The sequence below is a fragment of the Carassius gibelio genome, chromosome B3 (assembly GCF_023724105.1).
Source record: "Carassius gibelio isolate Cgi1373 ecotype wild population from Czech Republic chromosome B3, carGib1.2-hapl.c, whole genome shotgun sequence".
NCBI lineage: Eukaryota > Metazoa > Chordata > Actinopteri > Cypriniformes > Cyprinidae > Carassius > Carassius gibelio.
Window position 1 is genome coordinate 23,921,032 of NC_068398.1, and position 22,347 is coordinate 23,943,378.

Genomic DNA, 22,347 nt, shown 5'->3' on the forward strand with positions numbered 1-22,347 from the left:
CTAATGTCCTCCTGTGCATCTAGTTTTGAATCCATGAGCAGACTGAAAGAACACAATGGCTATGGAAGATGAACTGTTGACATAATAGACTACTGACTTTATAAAGACAGGCGTCACTTCCTTTCTTCTCAACTTACAGGTTTGACTTACAGCACAGGAACTAAAACCTACGACCAACCAAAGAGTGTTTAAACGAGGTAAAACACATTAGCAAATAAGAACTAATCAACCATGAGAAACCGACAACAACAACTAATAGGAAAAGCAAGAGTGCGTGGCGCCATCTCGTGGATGACGCTAAATACTATCGAATGAATGAATGAATGAGCTTTATTGCCCGGTATCAAAAAACAATCGGAGAAACTTTTGAAATAGAAGAGCTTATCTTAAACTTTTCTTTCTTTTTCCTCATCTAAATCTATGACTCTAGTCTTTTCTAACACACATGTTTATAGCAGTAAGTATCCACTTCTATAGCAATTATAAGGATGAAAATACACCAAATGCAGTGCATGATTGTTTTATTACATAATAATAATAATTAAAAAAAACATATACAATATATAATACATTCTAGATGTGATATAAAGACTCTCATGTGGTAATGCATAAATGTAAAATGGTCAGACTTTTAAAAGACATACGGTATACAATTTTTTTTTTTTTTTGTGAGAAACATACTTACAGTAAGTGCTATAAACAAACCTGTAACCAGTCTGTAAATGAAGGCTCACATGAAGCGTGTTCATATTTGTACTCATTTGTAAGTCACTTAGATTAAAAGCATCTGTCAAATGAATACATGTAAATGTTCAAGCAATCTAAAAGTGTTTAGATTACTATTAAGAGCTTCGGGTGCATTTAGAGAAATATTGCACAGTAATGTCAACCGTAATTAATAACCAAAGAGCAGCACAGTCCTGATCCCAGAGATGAACACCAGAAAAAAAACAAAAAATCTATTAAATTGTTATAAATAAATATACAGTCAAAACATTTAGCACACACACCAACACACACATATCTTTCTCATGTGAAACAGAACTCTTACATGCCTGTAACTACTAAGAAAACACTACAATTTAAAACTACTATATCTGAGCACAAACAGCTCTATTATATGGAGATTCCCAGCTGTTTTTTGACACTCACAAACAACCACAAAAACATCTACTTCCCCCAACATCCACGAACAACCATGATGACTAATCAGCATAATCAGGAAGGATCATTTCATATTTAAATAATGCTAAGTAGTTTGCGACTAACAGCAATCAATGGCCCCTTGCTGTACCACCAGCAAGTAGAAAAATGTTACACTGTTTTGCCTGAGTTTAAATGGTCATTCGTCTAAGTCTAGGTCAGGGAATTGGCTGCTCATGTCCGCAAGAAAGTCGAACTCTTTCACCTGGAACTCAACATTCTTCCACTTCTTGGGAGTGGATTTGCCTTCAGGAGTCTTCAAGGAAAAGCTCTTTATTTTCAAGCAGGGGAGTATTGCCACCCTCCTGTACTTAATCTCCATTCCCCATTCCTGAGAAAGAGAGAGACGGAGGAATGAAGAACAGTCGATCAGTATTCTTAAGGAGGACTTCTTCCTGTGTTTGGTGGGATACATTTACTGTATAATGCAACATGTGATCTACGTGCGTAAACTAACACAGTCGGTACCTTTCCACAGTTCCTGCAGCTGATAACCCGTCCAGGCTCCCAATCTTCAAAGCTCTTCTCCAGAACGACCTGCCCACCTGCTCTATAGTGCCTCCTATGAAATACACCAATACAGACATGTTTGTTTATGATCATGGAAGGGATCATTTTCTATCCCATAAGCTATCGAACAAACCCTTTTTGCAAGAATATTTAGTTTTTGTACATGATTAATGTATTATATCTTGAGTAAGACATGAAGTATGTGTGATAGAATGTTTTTGCCAAAAGTTTTACTAAAGTTGCCCTAGAGTAATAAAGTGGCTCTAAGAATAAACCATAAATGTCACCACTGTTCAAAATTTTGGGGAGAGTAAGTAAGAAATTATACGTTTAATACACTGTTCAGCAAGGATGCAAAAATGCAAGAAGATGTTTCAAAGTGATAGAAACATATTGTAACATTCTAAAGATCTTTACTATTTCAAATAAATGCTTTTCTTTTGAACTTTCTATTCAGCAATAAATCCTGAAACAATACATTTATCACCGTTTCCACAAAAACTGTTTTCAACGTTGATAACCATCAGCATATCAGAATGATTTCTGGAGGATCATGTGACACTGAAGACTGGAGTAAAGCTGACAATTCAGTAATAAATGACATTTTAAAAATATTTAAATAGAAACTGTCATTTTAAATGTTAATATTTCACAATATTCTTGCCTTTATGATGTATTTTTCTAATAAATACAGTTTTGGTGAGCACAAGAGACTTCTTTCGAAATCATTAAAACAACTTTTGAATGATAGTGTAGTGTATTTCATTCATTTTTCCGAATGGTTTAATGTCTATTTGGTCCTGACGGTCATGTACTCAGGAATAACTCACTCAAACTCAGGGTTGATGTTGACATGGTGAGTATTTTCTATTGTCCTTAAATCTTCTCCACTGCAGACAGGCAAGAAGCATTCTCTGCATTGAAACTGAACCTGGCCAGGACTATAGTGCTGCTTCCTCTCATGCTTTTTCCTCTCGGCCTCCATTCGAATCATAACAGCGATTTGTTGCAGCTCAGATATCTGACGGGAATAAAGAGACACAAGGTTTTTAGGAATTTGAAATCGGAATACTTCAAGCTTTTCTATTATTTGACGGGAATTGCAAACCTTGAGTCTGAACTCCCTGGGACTCATTTGCTGCACTTGGTCAATAGCTCTTGCGGTAAGATCTTCTAGATACTCATTGGTAAGTTCCCTGCGCATTTCACGCCCACCTTCTTCCGCCACCACTGAGTAGACGCTGTTCACAGCTCGAGCCCGCCCACTGGCCTGCTGCTGAGCGATCTCATTGGTCAACAGCCCGTAACGTACAACTAAGTTGCATTCTGGAATATCAAGTCCTTCCTCAGCTACACTTGTGGAGATGAGGAGGTTGAGGATTCCCGTTCGAAAACGTGTTATGGTTTCCTTCTGTTCATTCTAAGAACAAACACATAAAAGCAGACATAAATAGGAAGCAGAGAAATTCATACTGTAACTAAACTTCCTCCTGTAAATACTGTATATTGGATGTTTTTCTTCAAGTAAACATGACTGACAAATGCTTCTTAGGGAAACCATTTGAGCCGTTTTCTTGTGTTGAAGTACCTGGGTCATGTGATTTGCACCTGTACCCGCTCCAGTGAGAATGCCAGCTCTGATGTTGACCCTCTGCAGCTCAGGGTTGGAGTTCACCCAGTCTAACAGACAATGGGTGCCCCTGCGGGTCTTTGAGAAGAGGATAGCGCGAGAGTTTTCATTATTAAACTCTTGCTGCAATGTGCGTTGCAACTGGGCCAGTCTGGGGTTTTCATAGAGGGCATCTGATGCCAGCCGTTGAAGCTCCACACTGTTCACTGAGCAGAAACAGAAGAGCAGAAGTTTTTGTCATCATCTGAGTGAATGGTTGAGATATTATCAGCCCGAATGCTAATAACAAAGACAGCATCATAGACCACAGATAAAGGGACAGTTATCTAAATATGCAGGAACAAAACTGAGATTTCAGCAGAAAGCAAAATTATCAATGAATATGCAATGCAATATGCAAATTCGTGGGAAACAATGAAGTGTTTCCCACGAAAACAAAACAAAAAATGTAAATTAAATACATTTTTCGTATGACTTTAAAAGACTACAACACAAATCAAGTGGACTACATTAATGAAGCTTTTTTGCACTGCTAATAAAATGTTGGCTATAACCAATACATTCTATCACAATTCTATACTATTTAGTCTAAATAAATTAAAAATGAAATCTAAAAAAACCAAAGTCAATGATATTAAATCCGACATTAATGTAACATCACAAAAGGATAAAGTACAGCATAAAAATGTCAATCATTTTGAACTTAGATTAACAGTGTAATTAAATTATTATGTTTACTTAACTTTAAGTAATTGTGTGAGATGACGGAAAGGGAATCTAAATTTAACAATATGATCAGGTACAAGTAAATATATTTATTATTATATTAGCAGATATATATTTAATACTGACTGATAAAATACAAAAAAGAGTATCACTGGCCCATAACTGCTATGATGCCAATATATTTTTGTCCTTTTTGAAACTTGACAACCCCTTAAATAATATCTTTGACTGTATGGAAAAATAGCATGCAAAATACATCCATTTGTGTTATTATTATTATTTGTATGTGTATGTGTGTGTGTAAAAATAAGTAAAATGAGTTTGTAGCAACACCGCGGTCAGTAAATGATGAGGGGATAACTATCCTTTCACCGAACATCACAGTAGTCAACAGCACAATAAACAATCCACACCATCAAAAAGGTCCTGGAGAAAGATATCTGTTTCATCCAGCAATCTGGTTTTCCTGGAGTTGTAGAACTCGTCTAGCCCCCGGAAGGCGTCCACCATGCGAACGGTGTCATTAATGAGAAGAGCGTCGTTGTATTGCCGCAGGTGCAAAGCACACTGAGAAATCAGTCTGTTCTCGTTCTTTACACCTGACAAACAAACACACCATCAAATCAAGTCATGTTTTTGCAGGAGATTGAGAATATACAACTAAGAAGTTGTAGTGACATTAACCTGCTTTTTCTAGTTCCACCACATCAGCTTCATATTCCTGGGTGCCCATCTCTCGCAGGCTGCGGCTCACCGTTGAAGGCATAAACTCATGAATCGTCCACATCATGGCCTTCAAGTGGTCACCAAATGGATCCTGTTGCACACAAACAAACATACACACATATTGGTCTTGAATGTTAAAGCAGTTGTACAGTACAATCACATTATGACTCAGACACAAAGAAGTTAGTACCAGAGCTCTTTTTTCAACAATATCATATTGCTTTTTGGGTCTGGGAACGACTTTCTGCAGCACTGGAGTAAAATTCTTGGTGGACACAATTACTGAATCCAGATTGGCACAGATCTGAGAATGGGAGAGGAAAAGAGATTCTTTCAATAGTTCACAGCACAAAATAAATTAGTTTTCAGTTGACTTGATGTTTGTATTTGCATTATTGTCCATTATGAGTAAGGTATCTGGTATTAAAGGGATAGTTCACCAAAAAAAAAAAAAAGAAAATTCCGCTATTAATTCAACCTCATGCTTTTCCAAAACCGTAAGACCTTCGTACATCTTCAGAACACAAATTCAGATATTTTTTAAGGAATCTTAGAGCTCTTTGACCCTCCATAGACGGACACGCAACTACCAAGCTCAAGGCCCAGTAGTAGTAAGGACATCGATAAAAAATGTCATGTGATATCAGTGGTTCAACTGTAATTATATGAAGCTAGGAGAATACTTTTTGTGCATGAAGAAAACAAAAATAATGACTTTGTTGAACAACTTCCATGTCAGACTTCGATGCGTGTTCATGACAGTACCACGACGCATGCTTGTAAACAAGGTGCAGCCCATCCAGGTTCTTCGTCAGAACGCCGGCTCCTGCGTCGTGGTACTGCTGTGAATGGGTGCTGAAGACTGACACAGAAGAGAAGAAATTGTTGAATAAAGTCATTATTTTTCTTTTCTTCATGCACAAGAAAGTATTCTCGCAGGTTCATAACATAACGGGCAAACCACTGATGTCACATGGATATTTTATCGATGTCCTTACTATCTTTCTGTGCCTTGACTGTGGTAGTACCCTCGATGACTATGCAGGGTCAGAAAGCTCTCGGATTTCATCAATAATATATTCATTTGTGTTCTGAAGATGAATGAAGGTCTTACAGGTTTGGAACGGCAAAAAGAAATTACAGAATTTTAATTTTGGGGTGAACTGTCCCTTTAAATTTTTGTTGTGAATGTGGAAAACATGACTTGAATTGAATTTCAGTTCTTGCATGATTTTTACATTTTATTTAATGTTTTTTTAAGTTTTAGTCTTTATGTGTACATGTAAACACACCTGCAGTACATGTTCAACAGCTTTATCCAGTTGCTTATTTCCTCCTGTACCAGGTGATGCTGTGAGACCCAAAATCTGAGGAAGTTTCCCTTCTTTTCTCACTTTCTTTTCAACATAGCGGCCCATTATCTTATTATAGACACTCTCCTTTTGTGTATGGTGACATTCGTCTATTATCAGGAGGGTAAAGTCTGAAAAGAGACAAATGAAGGGCACTGTCTAAACTTAATAGGTCATCATGTTTTCAAACCAAAACTTTTACAAAATCAGTTAAATCAAGTAGTCAGTGCAAGAAAGTGCTTAATCTTCAAAATATTTTATACCTTAGAAAATCCTATTAAATAGTAAGCTGTTTTATTTTTAATCCTTTTATGTAAGATTTTCATCACAAAAATGGTTTTAAATCATGATTTGTGTCATTTTGCCATTTACCAGCGTTTAGCATTTAACAGTTAACAAGTTGCAGATTTAGCCTGAATTAGGCTGTCACTTTAGTTTGTGCTACGTGGTTAGTAGATACTGATAAATTTATAATTTTTGGTTAATAATTAAAAATAGTAAATAATAGAGATGAGATCATGAGGTCAAATGAGATCATCAAAAGGTGTTTACATTGGTTTGAATACCAATTCAACAGATTATTGTGGTTATAATTGTTAAATACAATCAAGAAGGTGAATGTATATGCAGTAGCGAAGTCTCTTAGTCTTATAATAGCTCTCACAACAATAAAACATGGGAATTGTTCTAATACTTGAAAAAGTTTACATGCACTACGTGTAAAACTGTTGTAAGGCATTATATATCATGGCGTGTTATACAGAATCATCTGTTACCAGTCAGCTCCACGTGTTTTTCTTCCTCCATGTTGATCAGGGCGTTCTCCAAGATCTGAGCTGTGCAGATGACCAGGTCCGAGGCCTTGACTAGACACCCAAACAAGTCTTTCTCATTACTGTCCCCACTGACGGCTGTTATGCTGTATGTACTCCCAAGATAAGGCTTGAATTCTTTTGCAAAGTGCTGGTCTACTAGATGCACCTGAGAACAATGGACAATGGATATGAATACTCTGTGCAAATCTTAAATACAATAAGAGTGATAGTAAAGTTAAAAAGGTTATGCACGGACTCAGAGAGCTAAAGCACTAATCTGGCTTTACCTTGTTGACGAGCACTGCTACTTTGGCATTGGCTGTGGTCTCCAGGTGTTTCTTAGTGATGTAAACCGCAGCACGGGTTTTTCCTCCACCGGTGGGCAGCCAGATGATGCTGTTCTCTCCTCTGAGTGCTGCCTGCACCACCTCCTCCTGGTACGGTCTAAGATCGCAGTCCATCTACACTCAAACAGACAGAAGAAGAAGGTACAATAAAGAGAGCTATGATCAGTATTCATGAAACACATCAGTTTTGTCACCCCACATACTAAAATGGTTTGACTAAAATGAATTTCCTACATCAGGCACTGATCATTACAGATTTAACAGTGTAATGCGATAATGAATGAACTCATCCAGTGCCATTTAGAAGATAAAGAAAGAAACAGGTAGAATAAGAATTGTGCAAACCAGAGGGAATGGTTTAGATCTTTTCTCAACTATCATAACTTTCTTATAAGCATTTAATGGGAAATGTTAGTAGTTTCACCATTGATCTATGTTAAAGGGCTACAGTAGTTCATGCATAAAAGACAATTTTGTTGTCATTTACTCACCCTCAAGTTGTTCCAAACCTGTGTTTCTGTTTGCTGTTGAACACAAAAGAAGATATTTTGAACACAGTTGCTGGTAGCCATTGGCCTACAGAGTAAGGAAAATTACTATGGAAGTCTATGGCTGCTAGCAAATGTTTGGTTACCAACATTGTTAAAAATATCTTCTTTTGTGTTCAACAGAACAAAGAAATTGATACAGGACTGGAACAACATGAGGGTGAGTAAACAATGACAATCTTAAAATGAATAATCCATGCTAAAAATATCAACGCTACTATGCTTACGGTTTGTATTGAAAGACTATAAAGGACTTTAAACTACAGTCAGTATGTTCACTCACCTGTGCTGCTGTCACTGTAGTGGTGAGGGGTCTGTGTGTTACTTTGAGAAGCTGAACCTCAGACGTCGCTTTATTAGCCTGCTGAGCAGAAACCGAAATGAAACCAAAAACAGAGAAAGGGCCCGGCAAGAGGAGATCAATGACATACAACAGAATAGGGGCCAAATGCAATGACAGCAGGCATCCGTGGACTGTTAGAATAATAATAAATAAAAAAAAGAAAGAAACTTTTTAAGGAGGTGTTTTTGTCAATTGTTAATCAGAGCTTTGTTTTTCTTCGATTGATTTTCTTGCCCCATGGTACAGCTTTGATGTGGATTGAAACAGATTTTGATTCGTAAAAGTGGAGAGCTTCAACTGCAACGAGGGCAGAAGAAAGTAATAGAGAAACCTTGATGGGGCCCTATTTGTTAGTCGGTGATGTTGGGAAATCAAAACTGAATGAACTGCCTTGTAATCTTTCTGTTTATCATGCTCTGACCAAAACGAACACATTGTGGAAACGGAAAGCATAAAAAAAGAAAGAAAATATTTACATTTAATCATTTAGCAGAAGCTTTTATCCAAAGCGACTTACAAAGGAGGACAACAGAAGCAATCAAAACTAAATAAAGAGCAATAATATGCAGGTGCTGTGATAAGTCCCGGTTAGCCTAACCTAGTACTTGTAGCAAGGTTTTTTTTGTTTTGTTTTTTCAGAATAGAATAAAGAATAGAAAATGAATAGGAAACACTAGTGTTGCTAATAAATAAAAAGAAAACAAGTAGATAGAATACAAAAAGAACAGAAAAAGCTAGTGTTAGGGGACATTTTTTTAAGAAAACATGCAGTTAGAAAAAGAAGAGTGCAAATGTTAGATGGCTTTTTAAACTAAATATCAGTGCCGGCTCGAGCCTCTTGGGTGCCCTAAGCAGAATTTGATTTGGGGGCCCCCCTCCCACCACGCGGAGTCACCTGTGCTTCAAGATTATTGACACAAATGTCACGCTAATGTTACATATAATGTTACATTATAAATGAATACAGTGAGGTTATGTATTAATACAAAACAAATAAATAAAAATCAATACTTAAATAACATACTTTACTCTTAAACTTCTTAATACAAACTGTCACAAAACATGAAATAAATAATTTGCAAATGTCCAAATGCAAATGTGCATTAAATGTGCAATCTTTTAAATTAAACCAAAATAGACAAACATTAATATAATAAAAAATATAATGTTAGAAATTTCTTTTAAAAACTTAAATAATGAAAGCAAACATAAGAACAGCTAGGATTCAACAATGACAATTGTAAAACAATGACCTCAAAACTGTTCCTTGCTAGCTTTTCAGGAGTCAAAGTCACTGATGACATCGGGACAGCAGGATTGTATTGTTGTGCCCCCCTCAAATATGATGATGGGGGGGAAAAAACACCTACTATAGTTGTGAAAATAGAACTTTAATCAAATAAAATAGTAAATGAATAAATTGTATTATTTAGTAATTACAATTGTAGCTCTCAACATTTACCTTTGGCTATAACTTTATTATGACTAATTTATTTTATAGTCTCAAGCATTCAGAAATCATGCAAAAGGAAATTAAGCAGTTTTACTATGATAAAACCATGGTTTATTTTTGTAAGGGTTGTGATATGTACGTTTTTTGTTGAAGAAATTATATAGGCTGTGTCATCTATAGCAAAAAGGTAACAGCAGCAATTACATTGCATTTGGCTCCCTGTTCAGGCATTTGTAATAACATGTACATAAATTGTTTATTTTGTATTTGCCTACATTATATATTTTAACAGTGTTATTATTAACCAATAATTATTGCCTCATAGTTTTTTTTTTTTTTTTTTTTTAATATAATGCATTTTAAGTAAATGTAAAGGCTATTGCTGGCTTAGGTCTGTTTTTATAGCAACAACAACAAAAAAAAAAGATTTCAGTATATTAATACTTTTTTGTAAATTATTATTTGAAGTAACAAAACCATGCTTAATTTGCAGTTGCCATGGCTACAAGAACAATGATTTGTGTTGTTATTGATAAAACCATGGGTCATTTTCGTAAGGGAACCTGAAAAAAAAGAAAAAAAAACTTTAACAGGAAAGTGATAAACAGGCCTCGTTTTTACCTAAATGATTTATAATTTATTTTAATATATATTTAAAAAGGTGACTGCAAGTCTTTCTCCTCAAATTCTACTGAGCTTCAAATTTGCATTTGAGCCCATGTGAAAAAGTAGCATAATTTACATATGATTTACAGTTTATTTTAATAAATATTAAACATTATATTCAATTGTGCATTATATATGACTGTAAGTCATTCTCCTGAAATGCTACTGACGTTAGAAAAGTGTATACCAATATCGCATGTAACTTTAGAGACGGTCCCTACATTTGAGACTCTCGAACGTCCAAGGACAAGCCAACTTTATGTCCTTTTCTTCTTTCTCTTTTCGGCACCAGAGGGATACATCCTTTTTGTGACATGGCTTATCATTTATTACAGTGACGCGCACTTGCGCGCCGGCGCGAATTGTCAATGCACGCAAGGTGTCTATGCGCAATTGCACATGACTCAAACGCTAGCAGACACAGCAGCAGTTGTCGGTAAATAAGAATTTTCTTGTCTTGAATTATTAATTTATTCGTTCATTATTCATTCATATCACTTGTTTAAGTTATTTAATTGTAAAAAAAAAAAAAAAAAAAAAAAAAAAATTGATTGGGGGGCCCCCTGGTGGTCAGGGGGCCCCAAGCAGCCGCTTAGTTCGCTTATGCCTCGGGCCGGCCCTGCTAAATATATAGTAGAATAACTTGATAGACAAACGGCTACCTGTACATTCAGTGATTCTACTTAATTCATATGTTGATTAATAAAAACCAACTGACCTGTCACAGGTGTCCATAATTGGGAACTGCTCATCATTTAAGGCTCTGAAAGTGTCACTTGAGGTCAGAAAGTATAGAAAATGCCACATTTAGCGAGATTGCAGAATTCTGACCTCAACAGGCCCATTGAAGAAGCTGGGTGATGCAGCAGGATAGCGAACGACCCTAAGCATTGAAGTAAATCTACTACAGAATGGCTTCAGAGACATAAAATCCAACTTTTGGAGTGGCCCAGTCAAATCCAGACCTCAACCAAATAGATACTGTGGAATGAGCTCAGGAGAAACATTCACACCAGATGTCTTAAGAATATGGGTGAGCTGAAGCAGTTCTGTAAGTAAGAATGGTCCAAACTTACTCAAACTTAAAAAAAAAACAAAAAACAAAAAACATTTAATTAAAAAAAATTATAATTACAGTACATAGAACCGTACAAATGTACATGCATCTTCCAAATGTAACCATGTCCAACGGCTTTCTAGCACACTCATCTGTCCTCTTCATTAGGGTCATCAGTATCCCAAAGTAAAACCAAAAATAAAGAACCCTGATAATACATCAACATTGCAGCAGTTCATCAAAGTCATGATTCAAGTAAATGCCCATTACAAGAGACTGAGAAATAAACCAGCTGTCCTGTTACATGTGTGAACGGTAAACTAGCAAAGAACATGCCCAAAGAACATTCTGAGAAAACACAGACATATTTGGAAATACATGTTTGTGCGGTTTTGCATTACGAGTATTTTAGGTAGTAGCAGACAGAAGTGTTTTGCAGTTATGACTGAAATGGAAATAGTTGTTCTTGGTCCCAAATGGGTGTAAAAAAAAAGGATGCAACAATGGTGAATGGTTACGCCCAGGGTGATGACACACTGAAAGCTTTTGAAGTAGACAAATATTGGTTTGCAAAAAGAGATAAGCATGTCACAACGAACCTGACACAGCCAAGTGGACAGCAGTCATTTCCCAGGAGAACAAAAACACGGACTATTCGTCAAGGAATGAGCCATCTTTTCTTCAATAAAAAACATTGATGAAACTCAAAACAAAAACAGAGAAGAAAAACAACAACATTCCCTTATATTTTCATATTCATATGTCCTGTATACGATTAACCGTCTGTATTTGACAGCTTTGACCGAGAATGGTGGCACAGCAGTGACATCCTCACTAGAGGCCAAATGATTTCAGTCTTTGGATGAAGCATCTCGGGTCAGTAAATGTAGCAGGATAACACTTTGTTACACAACCAAATGTTTGTGTATTGTATGTAGAGCAACAGTTTGCGCTGTTCATGAGTCAACTGTTTAATGGCGCATGGAACAGAAAAACAGAATTGCTAATAGTGACTTCTGCCTAAGCTAACGTCCACATCGAACACACTTTCAGTTTTCATTTTCCCTTAATGCACTGTCACCGCAGAGTCATTCACACCAATATAACCTTGAGTTCCAGAGCTATACTGTATATAAACAAGAAAAAAGTTACAAAAAAGCAGCAACTTTTGACAAGTTTGCATGTCACTCATCCAAATTAAACGTGTATATGATCACACTCTCTATAGTTACTAACTGGTCCCTTGTCCTAGGCTAGATGCCTTTTACTTGTCAATGAGCCCGGGCCTCTTTCAGTTTGAAGTAGAAAAACTTCTCCAGTGTGTTGGCACACTTGCAGTACTCGCTGTCTGGAGGGTTGTACTCTCTGCAGTTGGTGATCACTCTATGCAGGTCGGCGATAAACAGCTTTTTTGTCACATAATACCGGTTCTTCAGACGCTCCGTCATCGTTTTAAAGTCTGAGTAGGAGGAGAGGTTTGTTCAGTTGGATGCAATCTGCTATTGTACAAACTGTATAGACTTTTACTGATAAATATGGCAGTCTAGCTCACTCGACTAGTTCAACAGCGGCTCTTCAAAATAAATGAATACATCTCATTACTGTATATGCAGATAATATTAGTACCCACCAATGGGGAAGCGGATGACCTCATAATAGTCTGGAGCTTCGGATTTCTTCACTGGCTCCATGAAAGGCCAGGCGTCTGGATGCGTCTGTTCACACACAGATGAGATGGTGAGAATATTACACAGCTCATGTGCTAAACTGGATGTGTGCTTGACAACAGGCCTCTTACTTTAATCTGTGCGAGTAGATTCTTTAGCATGTTGTAGAGCAGATCTGGATCTTTCAGCTCTTTACTGCAGAGATAAAATAAAGAGAGGATACACAAATGACGTGCATGAAACCCTAATAGCAAGTAAAACAGCTGCTAACCTAGTTAGGAACTGCAACATAATCCAGCTGTTTTGCTAAGACTGGCTCATTTTATATAATCACACACAAGGTGACAAAAAAAGTATATACTGTATGTATAAACAAATAACAGTTTTCTATTGTGATTTATTTATATTTATTCCTGTGATGGCAAAGCTGAATTACTTCAGTCAGTGTCAGAGATCATTTTAATACGCTGATCTGCTGCTCGAGAAACATTTTATATTACTATCGATGTTGCTTAGTATTTTTGATGATACCGAATACATTTCTTCAGAATTATTTGATGAATAAAAAGTTCAGAAGAGCTTTTATTAGAATTAGTAAAGACATTAATAACATAACAAAAGATTTCTGTACATTTAATGCATTCTTGCTGAATAAAAGCATTAATGTCTTTAAAAAAATCCTTCTGAGCCCAGTCTTTTAAAGTGTACATCACAAGTGCTGTCACTGTAAAATCAGAAGATGATCTAATACAGACAGACAGATGGTCCGAGATTTCAGAATAAATATGCATAAATTCGTCTCTGACCTCTTCTCCTTGGCACTAGGTTTCCAACCAGTCTCTCCTCAAGGAAAAAGGAAGGGAGAGAGTGCATGAGAATGAAAGAATTTTGTATGTGCATCATAGCTGCTATTAAGAGACGAGCGCACACTTACTGATGCCTGGTATACTCTCCACAGGAATCTGCCGCACTCCCTCTTTAAAGCAGGTGAGACCTGGGTACACTTTCCTGATCTGATTCTGCTTCCTCTCAATCAGTTTCTTGATGATCTACAGCAGACGACAACAAACCCACAGTCATTTTATGATTAGCCTGGCTGTCTTGGCATTCTCGCAGACAAACTGACTTAATGTGTTAATGTGTTCAGCCAATTTGGGATATTTTGAGATATATAAAAATAGCAAAACAAACAAACAAACAAAAAACCTCCTAAAACCATATACACCAATGTAATACCACTGGATGAACCAGTAAAATCTATTCCTCTCTAGCAGCAGGGCGAATCTGTGCCCTCTCACCTCTTTCTGCCTCTTTATAATGTGTGAGAGTTCAGTGTAGGGTATTCTGGGATTGAGCTCGCACTCCATCAGCGTGGCTCCCTCATAGTCTTTGATGTAGCCAAGGTATCGGCTCTTCGGCACTTTAATTTCTTTGGAGAAGCCCTACCGACAGGACGAGGGTTCAACAGGTGAAGCTGCACAGTGGAAAAATAGAAACTGAAAAACGTCTGTACACAAGTGGCTGGAGCTGTACCTGTTTCTTGAAGTAACCGATGGCATATTCGTCAGCATAGGTGAGGAAGTACAGAATGCTGTGCTTGATATGGTACTCCTTAAGATGATTCATCAGGTGTGTGCCGTAGCCCTGAACATGCACACACATACACACACACACAAAATTATTATTTTTTAAATCTAGTGAAAGCCATCGACTCATACATGCCATGCAGTTTTGGGGAGAAAGTTGTTAATTACAAAATAAACACAACTGTAATATGTTATAATTACTGAGAAAATAGACTGTGTGTGAACAGGACCTTTACAGAAATCCCGGTAAATATGTTTTGGCAATCATATCATTCTTATGGAGATGACATGATTACTCTGAGCTGTTTACAAAGCTCTGCTGCTTTATTATTGGCTTTTCTATGTAAATACGTGCTAGATGGATATATTTGACCATAATTTTTTTTACAAATTTTAATTAAAGTCAGGGTAGCACTCACATAGAACATGCAATCATGCTGGATACACATAAACACTCCACAGGATCTCACAGCTGGATTCAACCAAGTTTGCAAGTTTTGTGAAATTAAATATTTATTAGTGATACAAAGATTTGTTTAAATTATATAAATGGTTATTTGCTTAATGGAGATGACAACAAACGAGAAATTATTATAATGTTTGCCTTTTTTATTACTAATAATATAAAAGCAATCCTAAAAATACTTTTTGTATACATATTAATTCCTTTGTTTTACTGTTCTATCTGATTATTAGAGCGACTTCTATTCGTATTAGACAGAACTGTTAACAACAACAGCTAACAAGAGGTAGAATGTGAGCACTGTGTGCTCAGGTGCTGCCGCTCTCAGCGCCATCAAAATAAAAAACACATCGGCCGAGTAGGAAAACTTATCCAATGCCGATATTTGAAAATTGCTAAATATCGGCCGATATATCGGCTGACCACTTGTTGATAACCACTGTCTTTTAGAGTCATTTAGCTTCAATCAAATGTGCTTACATACCTTGACCTGCTCGTTTGAGGTGACCGCACAGAAGACAATCTCTGTGAATCCCTGAGTGGGGAACATCCTGAAGCAGATCCCTCCAATCACACGACCATCTTTAATCAGAGCCAACGTCTTGTGCTTCCTTAGGTCACACAGAGGACTCAGAGTCAAAAGAGGCAGAGGGGAGGCTAACGAGACATAATCCCTGACAGCTAAAGTTTGAGGAAAGTAGCAGGAGCTCTGGAAAAAGGAAAGGGTTTCTGTGGACTTACGGGTCAAACACAAGACGTGTGATGTACTCTTTGGGCATGCGGGGAAGTTGATGGGAGAAAACATTTTGCAGGCCCACGAGCCACATTAGAATCTTCTTATTGGACTTCTGAGAGAGAGAGTTACCAATCACATGGAACTCAATGATGCCTCTCCTCTCCTCCAGACGAGCCGTCTCGTCACGAGCTGCGTTTGCTGACAGAAGGCTAGTCTGGGGAACCAGCAAACAAATCACCATTCATGAAACCAGAAGATTATTTTTAGACCCTTTAAGTGTATAATCACAAAACACAGGACGTTCTAATAAGAACCTCGTGCTATATTTAAGGAATGGTTAAATAAATATTTCATGAAAATTTCTTCAAGCCATTCAAGATGTAGATGAGTTTGTTTCTTTATCAGAAAAGATTTGGAGAAATGTATCATTACATAACTTGCTCACCAAAGGATTGTATGCAGTGAGCGGACATTGGTGAGCAAGTGATGAAGAAACCAAATCTTCTTCATCTTAAATAACTGTTCATATATTTGTATTTTTTGGGTGAACTGTACTTTTAAATCTATCATAAGGGCGTGATGAACTCTGACCTCTGGCCCCAGCATGGCAGCAGGGTCTGTAATGGTCTTCATGACTTCATTGACCAGTTCCATGGGGATGTCACCCATAACTCGGATCCGCTTGGCATCCTCCAGAGTCAGTGCCTCAGGAAGCTTTCGCTTCTCTCCTGAGACAGTGTATCACAATGATTGCCAAGCTCTTACACATCATTCACAAATCTGATGCATATATAATTGCGTACTCAAATCAAAATTCCAATGTACAGAGTTCACAGTGCAAAGTAAATGCAACTGGATCTTCTTACCAGTTACTGGTTCAGAGCAAGTCATGTCCAAACCTGTAACACCCAGAGCAGAGCCACTGCTGCCTTTACTAAGAGGAGAGCCAGACACAGAGACTGGACTCAGCACTAGAACAGAACAAAAAAAAGTCCAAAAATAATGCTAGTGATCACACAGGAAGATTAATTATTGTGTTCTGTTAGCACTATTTTTTAAAGTATGCTGAATACGTGCCATGAAAAGAGTTTTAAGACATTTTTTGTTACAACATTTTAATTTGAGTAAGTTGATTTGAAATTATAAAATTGCTCTAAATGCTTACCCCTTATAAGCACTTCAACAGTCAACACACACCTGTTTGATGCCCCAGCTGTGTCCCCTCTGAGGCGGGCATGGTGAAGTCTGCTTCCCAAATGGGGGAGTTCTCTCCATAGATTTCTTCTTCCAACATGGAAAGAAACCTAGTACAAACACACACACACACATATATTTAATTACACTATGAGAGCGTGATGGTGCTGGAGTGTGTACTGATAAGAGGGTATTGTGTCTTACTTGGGGAAGTGTGTGAGGATCAGAGTGCGTTTCTCTGGTGGGAGTTTGTCTTTCTCCACTCTGAACTTCTCCAGTAACTGTCTGCGAGTGACAGTGAAGATAGATTTCAGCAGACTGCGGCCGAACACCTGACAGGTCTCGTACCGGGGCAAGCTGTCATTACTCTGAGGAACGTGACAGTAACACAGCCACCTGAAACATACACACCAAAAACAAACTTAACTGTTATTGTATTGGTCCATAAACATCAAATGTACACTAATAAATCTATATAAATTATAAGTAGACCCAGATTGAATCTCCGGCTCCCCCCATATACACTATTGTTAAAAAATTTAGGGTAATTTTACTATTTTAATTATTTTGAAAGTCCCTTATGCTCACCAATGCTGCATTCTGTATAATCAAAATTACAACAAAAAAACAGTAATATTGTAGGTTATTTTTTATAAGTAATTTATTCTGATGATGGCAAAGCTGAATTTTCAGCAGCCATTACTCAATGCATTATATCTTTAGCAATGATGTTAATTTTAATAATTTGACTGCTTTGTGTTATAAAAAAAAAAAAAAAAAAGAATTCACCATAAATATATTTATTTACAAATGATGTAGCATTTCAAGAGTGAAATTTTTTTTCTGACAACTAGTTATAGTGCAACTTATAGCAGTTGTTACGGAATAAATTTGCATATAATCCACAAACATACACTCATTTACAATATAATACACACACCTAGTATAATCGACTTTGTAGGCGGCCGCATCCTCTTTCTGGGCCCTCTGACGAAACTGTGACGGGGTCTCCAGCTTCCAGTAGTTCAGACAGAGCAGAAACATCTTACTCAGCTCATACATGGTCTGCCTCTCCTTAGAAGCCAAATGACTGAACTTATACTGGACAAAATTCAGCACCCCCTAAAGCAGAGAGAGAGATCAACACACAACAATAATAACCTGCATTAAAAGACAAATGTCCCACCCTTCTTCTCACCCATTTTGCATGGATTGTGACTGCTTTTTTCCACCTTTCTTATACACAACACACACACACACACACACGTACTTGTTCTATGTTGGGTTTTTCAAAGGGAGGGCTACCGAGAGAGCCTTCCACCACTGGCTTCCCCATCTGCAGAATGCACTTCCTCAGCAACTAAGAAAAGAAACAAACAGTCACCAAAACAACATTTTAAATATTTATCTGAAAAGTAAACAAAAAACATCTCAGAATTTTTTAAAAACATGTTAGTAACCCATCTTGGGTGTGTCTGCACTTATAAAATATGAAGGAAGCAGATCTCATCTGCCTGTTTACCTTGAACAGATAAAAGTAGACTTGCTTGGTGTCTGTGTCTTCTTCTTTGTGGACAGACATGAAGAGATTCTCCACGTCCACCACCATCCCCAACAAGCGGTTAATCTCCTCCTCAGACACGTTCTCCAGATGAGACACATGTTCCGCTATAGATAAACACACAAGGCAAAGTGAACAACAATGATAAAGCTTCATATGATGCAAACTGCAAAGTTAATGTATACAAGCCTGTATCTACAAAGGTTATCTTTATGCTGCTTAACTCTGGTTTGCATAACACATAATGTAAAAATGGTCCATTTAGGGTGATACTTGCTACACTTGCTTTCAATTACCTTTTTATTATTATGTTTGTGCATTTACTTATCTGTCAATTAGACCATGTCTACAGTTCACACTTTGCTGTGTTAAACCCTGCAAACTTTCAGGTATCTGTCTATATAAGGCATACAAAAGAGTGCAATAAATGTACTTATTGTGTTCATAATGTATCGCAAAACACTTTTGCTGCTATTGAGGTGATGGGTTGGGTCAGCAGTGTAATTATTAATCTAATTACAAAAATAAATTACAGATGTAATTACATATAGGTATTTAAAAAAATATAAGTTCAATGTAAAAACATGCATGTACACAATAAGTGGATTGTACTAAATTATTAATTTAAGTGTAAGTACATAGTAGTTAAGGCCACCTAACAAAGTGGGACCAAAATTTTCTCCACAGTGAAACTGATTTGAACCATAATATATAAACCTTTAAAAACAAACATATTACATAACCTAAAATAACATAACATAAGGTTGTCTTTCAATGGTGTGCCGTTTTGATAAACTTGACAAACTACATTACCTATGATTTCTTTTTACCTTCGTTTTCAAACTACTCAAATATCTGTATGCATAATTTGCAATAAATGCAAAATATTTTGGTTCTTTATATAAAATCGAAAAATCAATAGTTTTACATTTAGCTGTTGTTTTGGATTTGATTGTCTTTCAAAATGCTTGAAAGATTGTAGCTCTTTGCTTCATTAACCCATTAACTACATAGTCTTGTCTTTTCATCTGATTTTCAAATAATAGCAACGTTTGAGTTCACCTCATAGTTTGGTTCATGGTTTATAACTGTGAAACAAAGCCTTTTCAAAAACCCCTAGTTAAATACTTCCAGAGGCAAGGCAACTGAAAAAGTGTCTGGGCACAAAATCACACCGGAGCAGACTGTTTGGATGATAGCAACAGAGCCATGGATCTGATATAGTGTAACATATATATAACACCAACATAAAGGCATTAATTTTACCCAGAGAGTGTCCACAGCTCCGGCAAGCCTCCGTCAGACTGGCTGCCTGCTGCTGGAGCTCCATACGAGCGGCTGACGGCGGATTGGGGTTTTTCCATCCATTACATTTGCAAGCATCATTAGCCTGTGAGAAGAGAACACAGCTGTGATTTAAAGAGGACACTAAACATCAGGTTCATTTACAGTACATGTGCCAAAACACTGATTTATAATGATGCAGTGATGATAGCATGCCATAATACACTCACCTAAAGGATTATTAGGAACACCTGTTCAATTTCTCATTAATGCAATTATCTAATCAATCAATCACATGGCAGTTGCTTCAATGCATTTAGGGGTGTGGTCCTGGTCAAGACAATCTCCTGAACTGCAAACTAAATGTCAGAATGGGAAATTTTGAGCGTGGCATGGTTGTTGGTGCCAGACGGGCCGGTCTGAGTATTTCACAATCTGCTCAGTTACTGGGATTTTCACGCACAACCATTTCTGGGGTTTACAAAGAATGGTGTGAAAAGGGAAAAACATCCAGTATGCGGCAGTCCTGTGGGAGAAAATGCCTTGTTGATGCTAGAGATCAGAGGAGAATGGGCCGACTGATTCAAGCTGATAGAAGAGCAACTTTGACTGAAATAACCACTCTTTATAACGGAGGTATGCAGCAAAGCATTTGTGAAGCCACAACACGCACAACCTTGAGGCGGATGGGCTACAACAACAGGAGAACCCACCGGGTACCACTCATCTCCACTACAAATAGGAAAAAGAGTCAATGTTTTGTTCGTTATCTGGCTCGGCTCAGTGTTCATCTTCAGTTCTCTCTTCACAGCAGTTCAGTCAGTGTACTGTTTGAGTAAATGAATTACTCCGGGATATTGGTTTGTTTGAACTCAGAGGGAATGTCAGCCACATTAAAAAAGTTAACTGCTTAAGTCATTTGTGGATTAATGCGTATTGGCGACGCGAACCGTTTAAAACGATTCAGTTCGATTTAGGGGACTGGTTCAAGAAGATCCGGTTACATTGAGTGATTCTTTTGCCAACCGGATATCACTCCACTGCAGTGAACACTGTCACAACAGACCCGGAATTGAAGACAATGCTGAATAAAGTCGTAGTTTTTTTATATTTTTGGACCAAAATGTATTTTCAATGTTTCAAAAAATTCTAACTGACCCTTTGATGTCACATGGACTACTTTGATGTTTTTCTTACCTTTCTGGACATGGACAGTATACCGTGCACACAGCTTCAATGGAGGGACTGAGAGCTCTCGGAATAAATCTAAAATATCTTCAACTGTGTTCCGAAGATAAATGGAGGTCTTACTGGTTTGGAATGACATGAGGGTGAGTCATTAATGACATCATTTTGATTATTGGGTGAAATATCCCTTTAAGATACATTGAAAATGACTAATGTATGATGCATGTTTTAAAAACATAACGTACATAATAAACACATTTTACTTAACCACCATAGAACAATTTCACAATATATGAATCTGTTAAACTACCCATTTTGACAGCATTTTTGCAATAAAAAAATCTGCTGAGGAAAGGAATTCACTAGAAATGTAAATAATTTAGCATTTTTAGTCCATAGCGATTTTCATATTCTTGTGTTTTCATCTTTAGGCTTTTATTAATTCGTACAGATGGGTCTGAGTGGAATTTTACTTGTAGCAGGAAACACGCGAGGTTTGCACTGTTCCTGAAGCACTGACACATGACAGGCCCGGGCACTCGCGCTAATGTCACGAGCCGAGCTCTCGGTTACCTTGCAGGAGGAAAACACTCCGAGTTTCTCCAGCTTTTTAGCCCGCGGAAAAGAGCGGACTTGGGCTTTCTTCTGGCTGGACCACTGCTGCTGACTCAGGCCTGGTCGGGCCGGGTCGCTGCTGGCGGCTCCGGGGTTTGGGGTGGATCCTGTCGGGCCGCTGGACTGTGCTTGCTGAAGTCGGGGCTGCGCGGAGCTCTGTGCCGCCGGATCCGCCATATCAGCAGGCTACTTCCCCTCCGAGGATCGCCGCTGCAGTAAAGTTTTGAGATGGTTTACGATGCGCGTTCTGACCACTGCACTGCGCCTGCGCACTACAGGAGGATGCTGGGAGATGTAGTGTTACAGGCAGTACTACCAAATTAAACGTTACATTACTTTCCACTGGAGGGCATTAAACACTCGAGCTACTTATATCGAACTAGATCACTTTAAAAGAGCCTGTATTAAGCTAAATAAACTTATATTTGTCTAAACCTATTTATATTTAGTAGCAAAATTCCAAAATTAATTTTGCTAAAACTTTAGTAAGCTGATGTGGTTAATACATTAGGCATTTTGCTGCCAAATGTAAATATGTTTCTACACATTTATGACTAGGGATGGTGATCTTTAAGAAACTACTCCGTTTCAGTTATTCTGCATTTACTAGTTTCTAATATGTTTATTTCTAAATAAGATATAAATTTCCCTTACCTATGATTTTAACAAAACATAAA

The 22,347-nt window shown here is 37.4% G+C and overlaps 2 protein-coding genes across 2 annotated transcripts; both read right to left on the reverse strand.

Annotated features, from left to right (window-relative positions):
• Positions 1-504: 504 nt before the first annotated feature.
• dhx58 (DEXH (Asp-Glu-X-His) box polypeptide 58) lies at positions 505-8,242 on the reverse strand. Its single transcript, XM_052552162.1, has 12 exons — positions 8,141-8,242; positions 7,250-7,423; positions 6,924-7,128; positions 6,088-6,278; positions 4,986-5,099; positions 4,754-4,886; positions 4,483-4,668; positions 3,302-3,549; positions 2,822-3,133; positions 2,544-2,734; positions 1,672-1,765; positions 505-1,534 (listed from the first exon to the last, which is right to left on the reverse strand). The coding sequence occupies exons 2-12, from the start codon at positions 7,421-7,423 to the stop codon at positions 1,343-1,345; spliced, it is 2,040 nt and encodes a 679-aa protein (XP_052408122.1). The 5' UTR covers positions 8,141-8,242; the 3' UTR covers positions 505-1,342.
• Positions 8,243-11,401: 3,159 nt separating this feature from the next.
• On the reverse strand, positions 11,402-21,944 carry kat2a (K(lysine) acetyltransferase 2A). The gene is given in 19 exon segments (XM_052552161.1): positions 11,402-12,658; positions 12,660-12,835; positions 13,007-13,091; positions 13,175-13,238; positions 13,850-13,886; positions 13,978-14,092; positions 14,342-14,485; positions 14,577-14,687; positions 15,577-15,703; positions 15,834-16,042; positions 16,420-16,556; positions 16,695-16,799; positions 17,026-17,132; positions 17,227-17,418; positions 17,963-18,144; positions 18,293-18,382; positions 18,545-18,690; positions 19,850-19,973; positions 21,629-21,944. Coding segments are annotated over 19 exon segments (2,388 nt in total). The 5' UTR covers positions 21,848-21,944; the 3' UTR covers positions 11,402-12,640.
• Between the last annotated feature and the right edge of the window lie 403 nt (positions 21,945-22,347).

Excerpts from the sequence above, each read along its gene's own strand:
- dhx58 (XM_052552162.1), bottom strand. The coding sequence starts at position 7,423 with ATGGACTGCGATCTTAGACCGTACCAGGAGGAGGTGGTGCAGGCAGCA. Across the intron at positions 4,669-4,753 it reads GGTGGAACTAGAAAAAGCAG|GTGTAAAGAACGAGAACAGA; the intron begins GTTAATGTCACT and ends TTTGTTTGTCAG. Across the intron at positions 2,735-2,821 it reads CCAGGGAGTTCAGACTCAAG|ATATCTGAGCTGCAACAAAT; the intron begins GTTTGCAATTCC and ends TATTCCCGTCAG.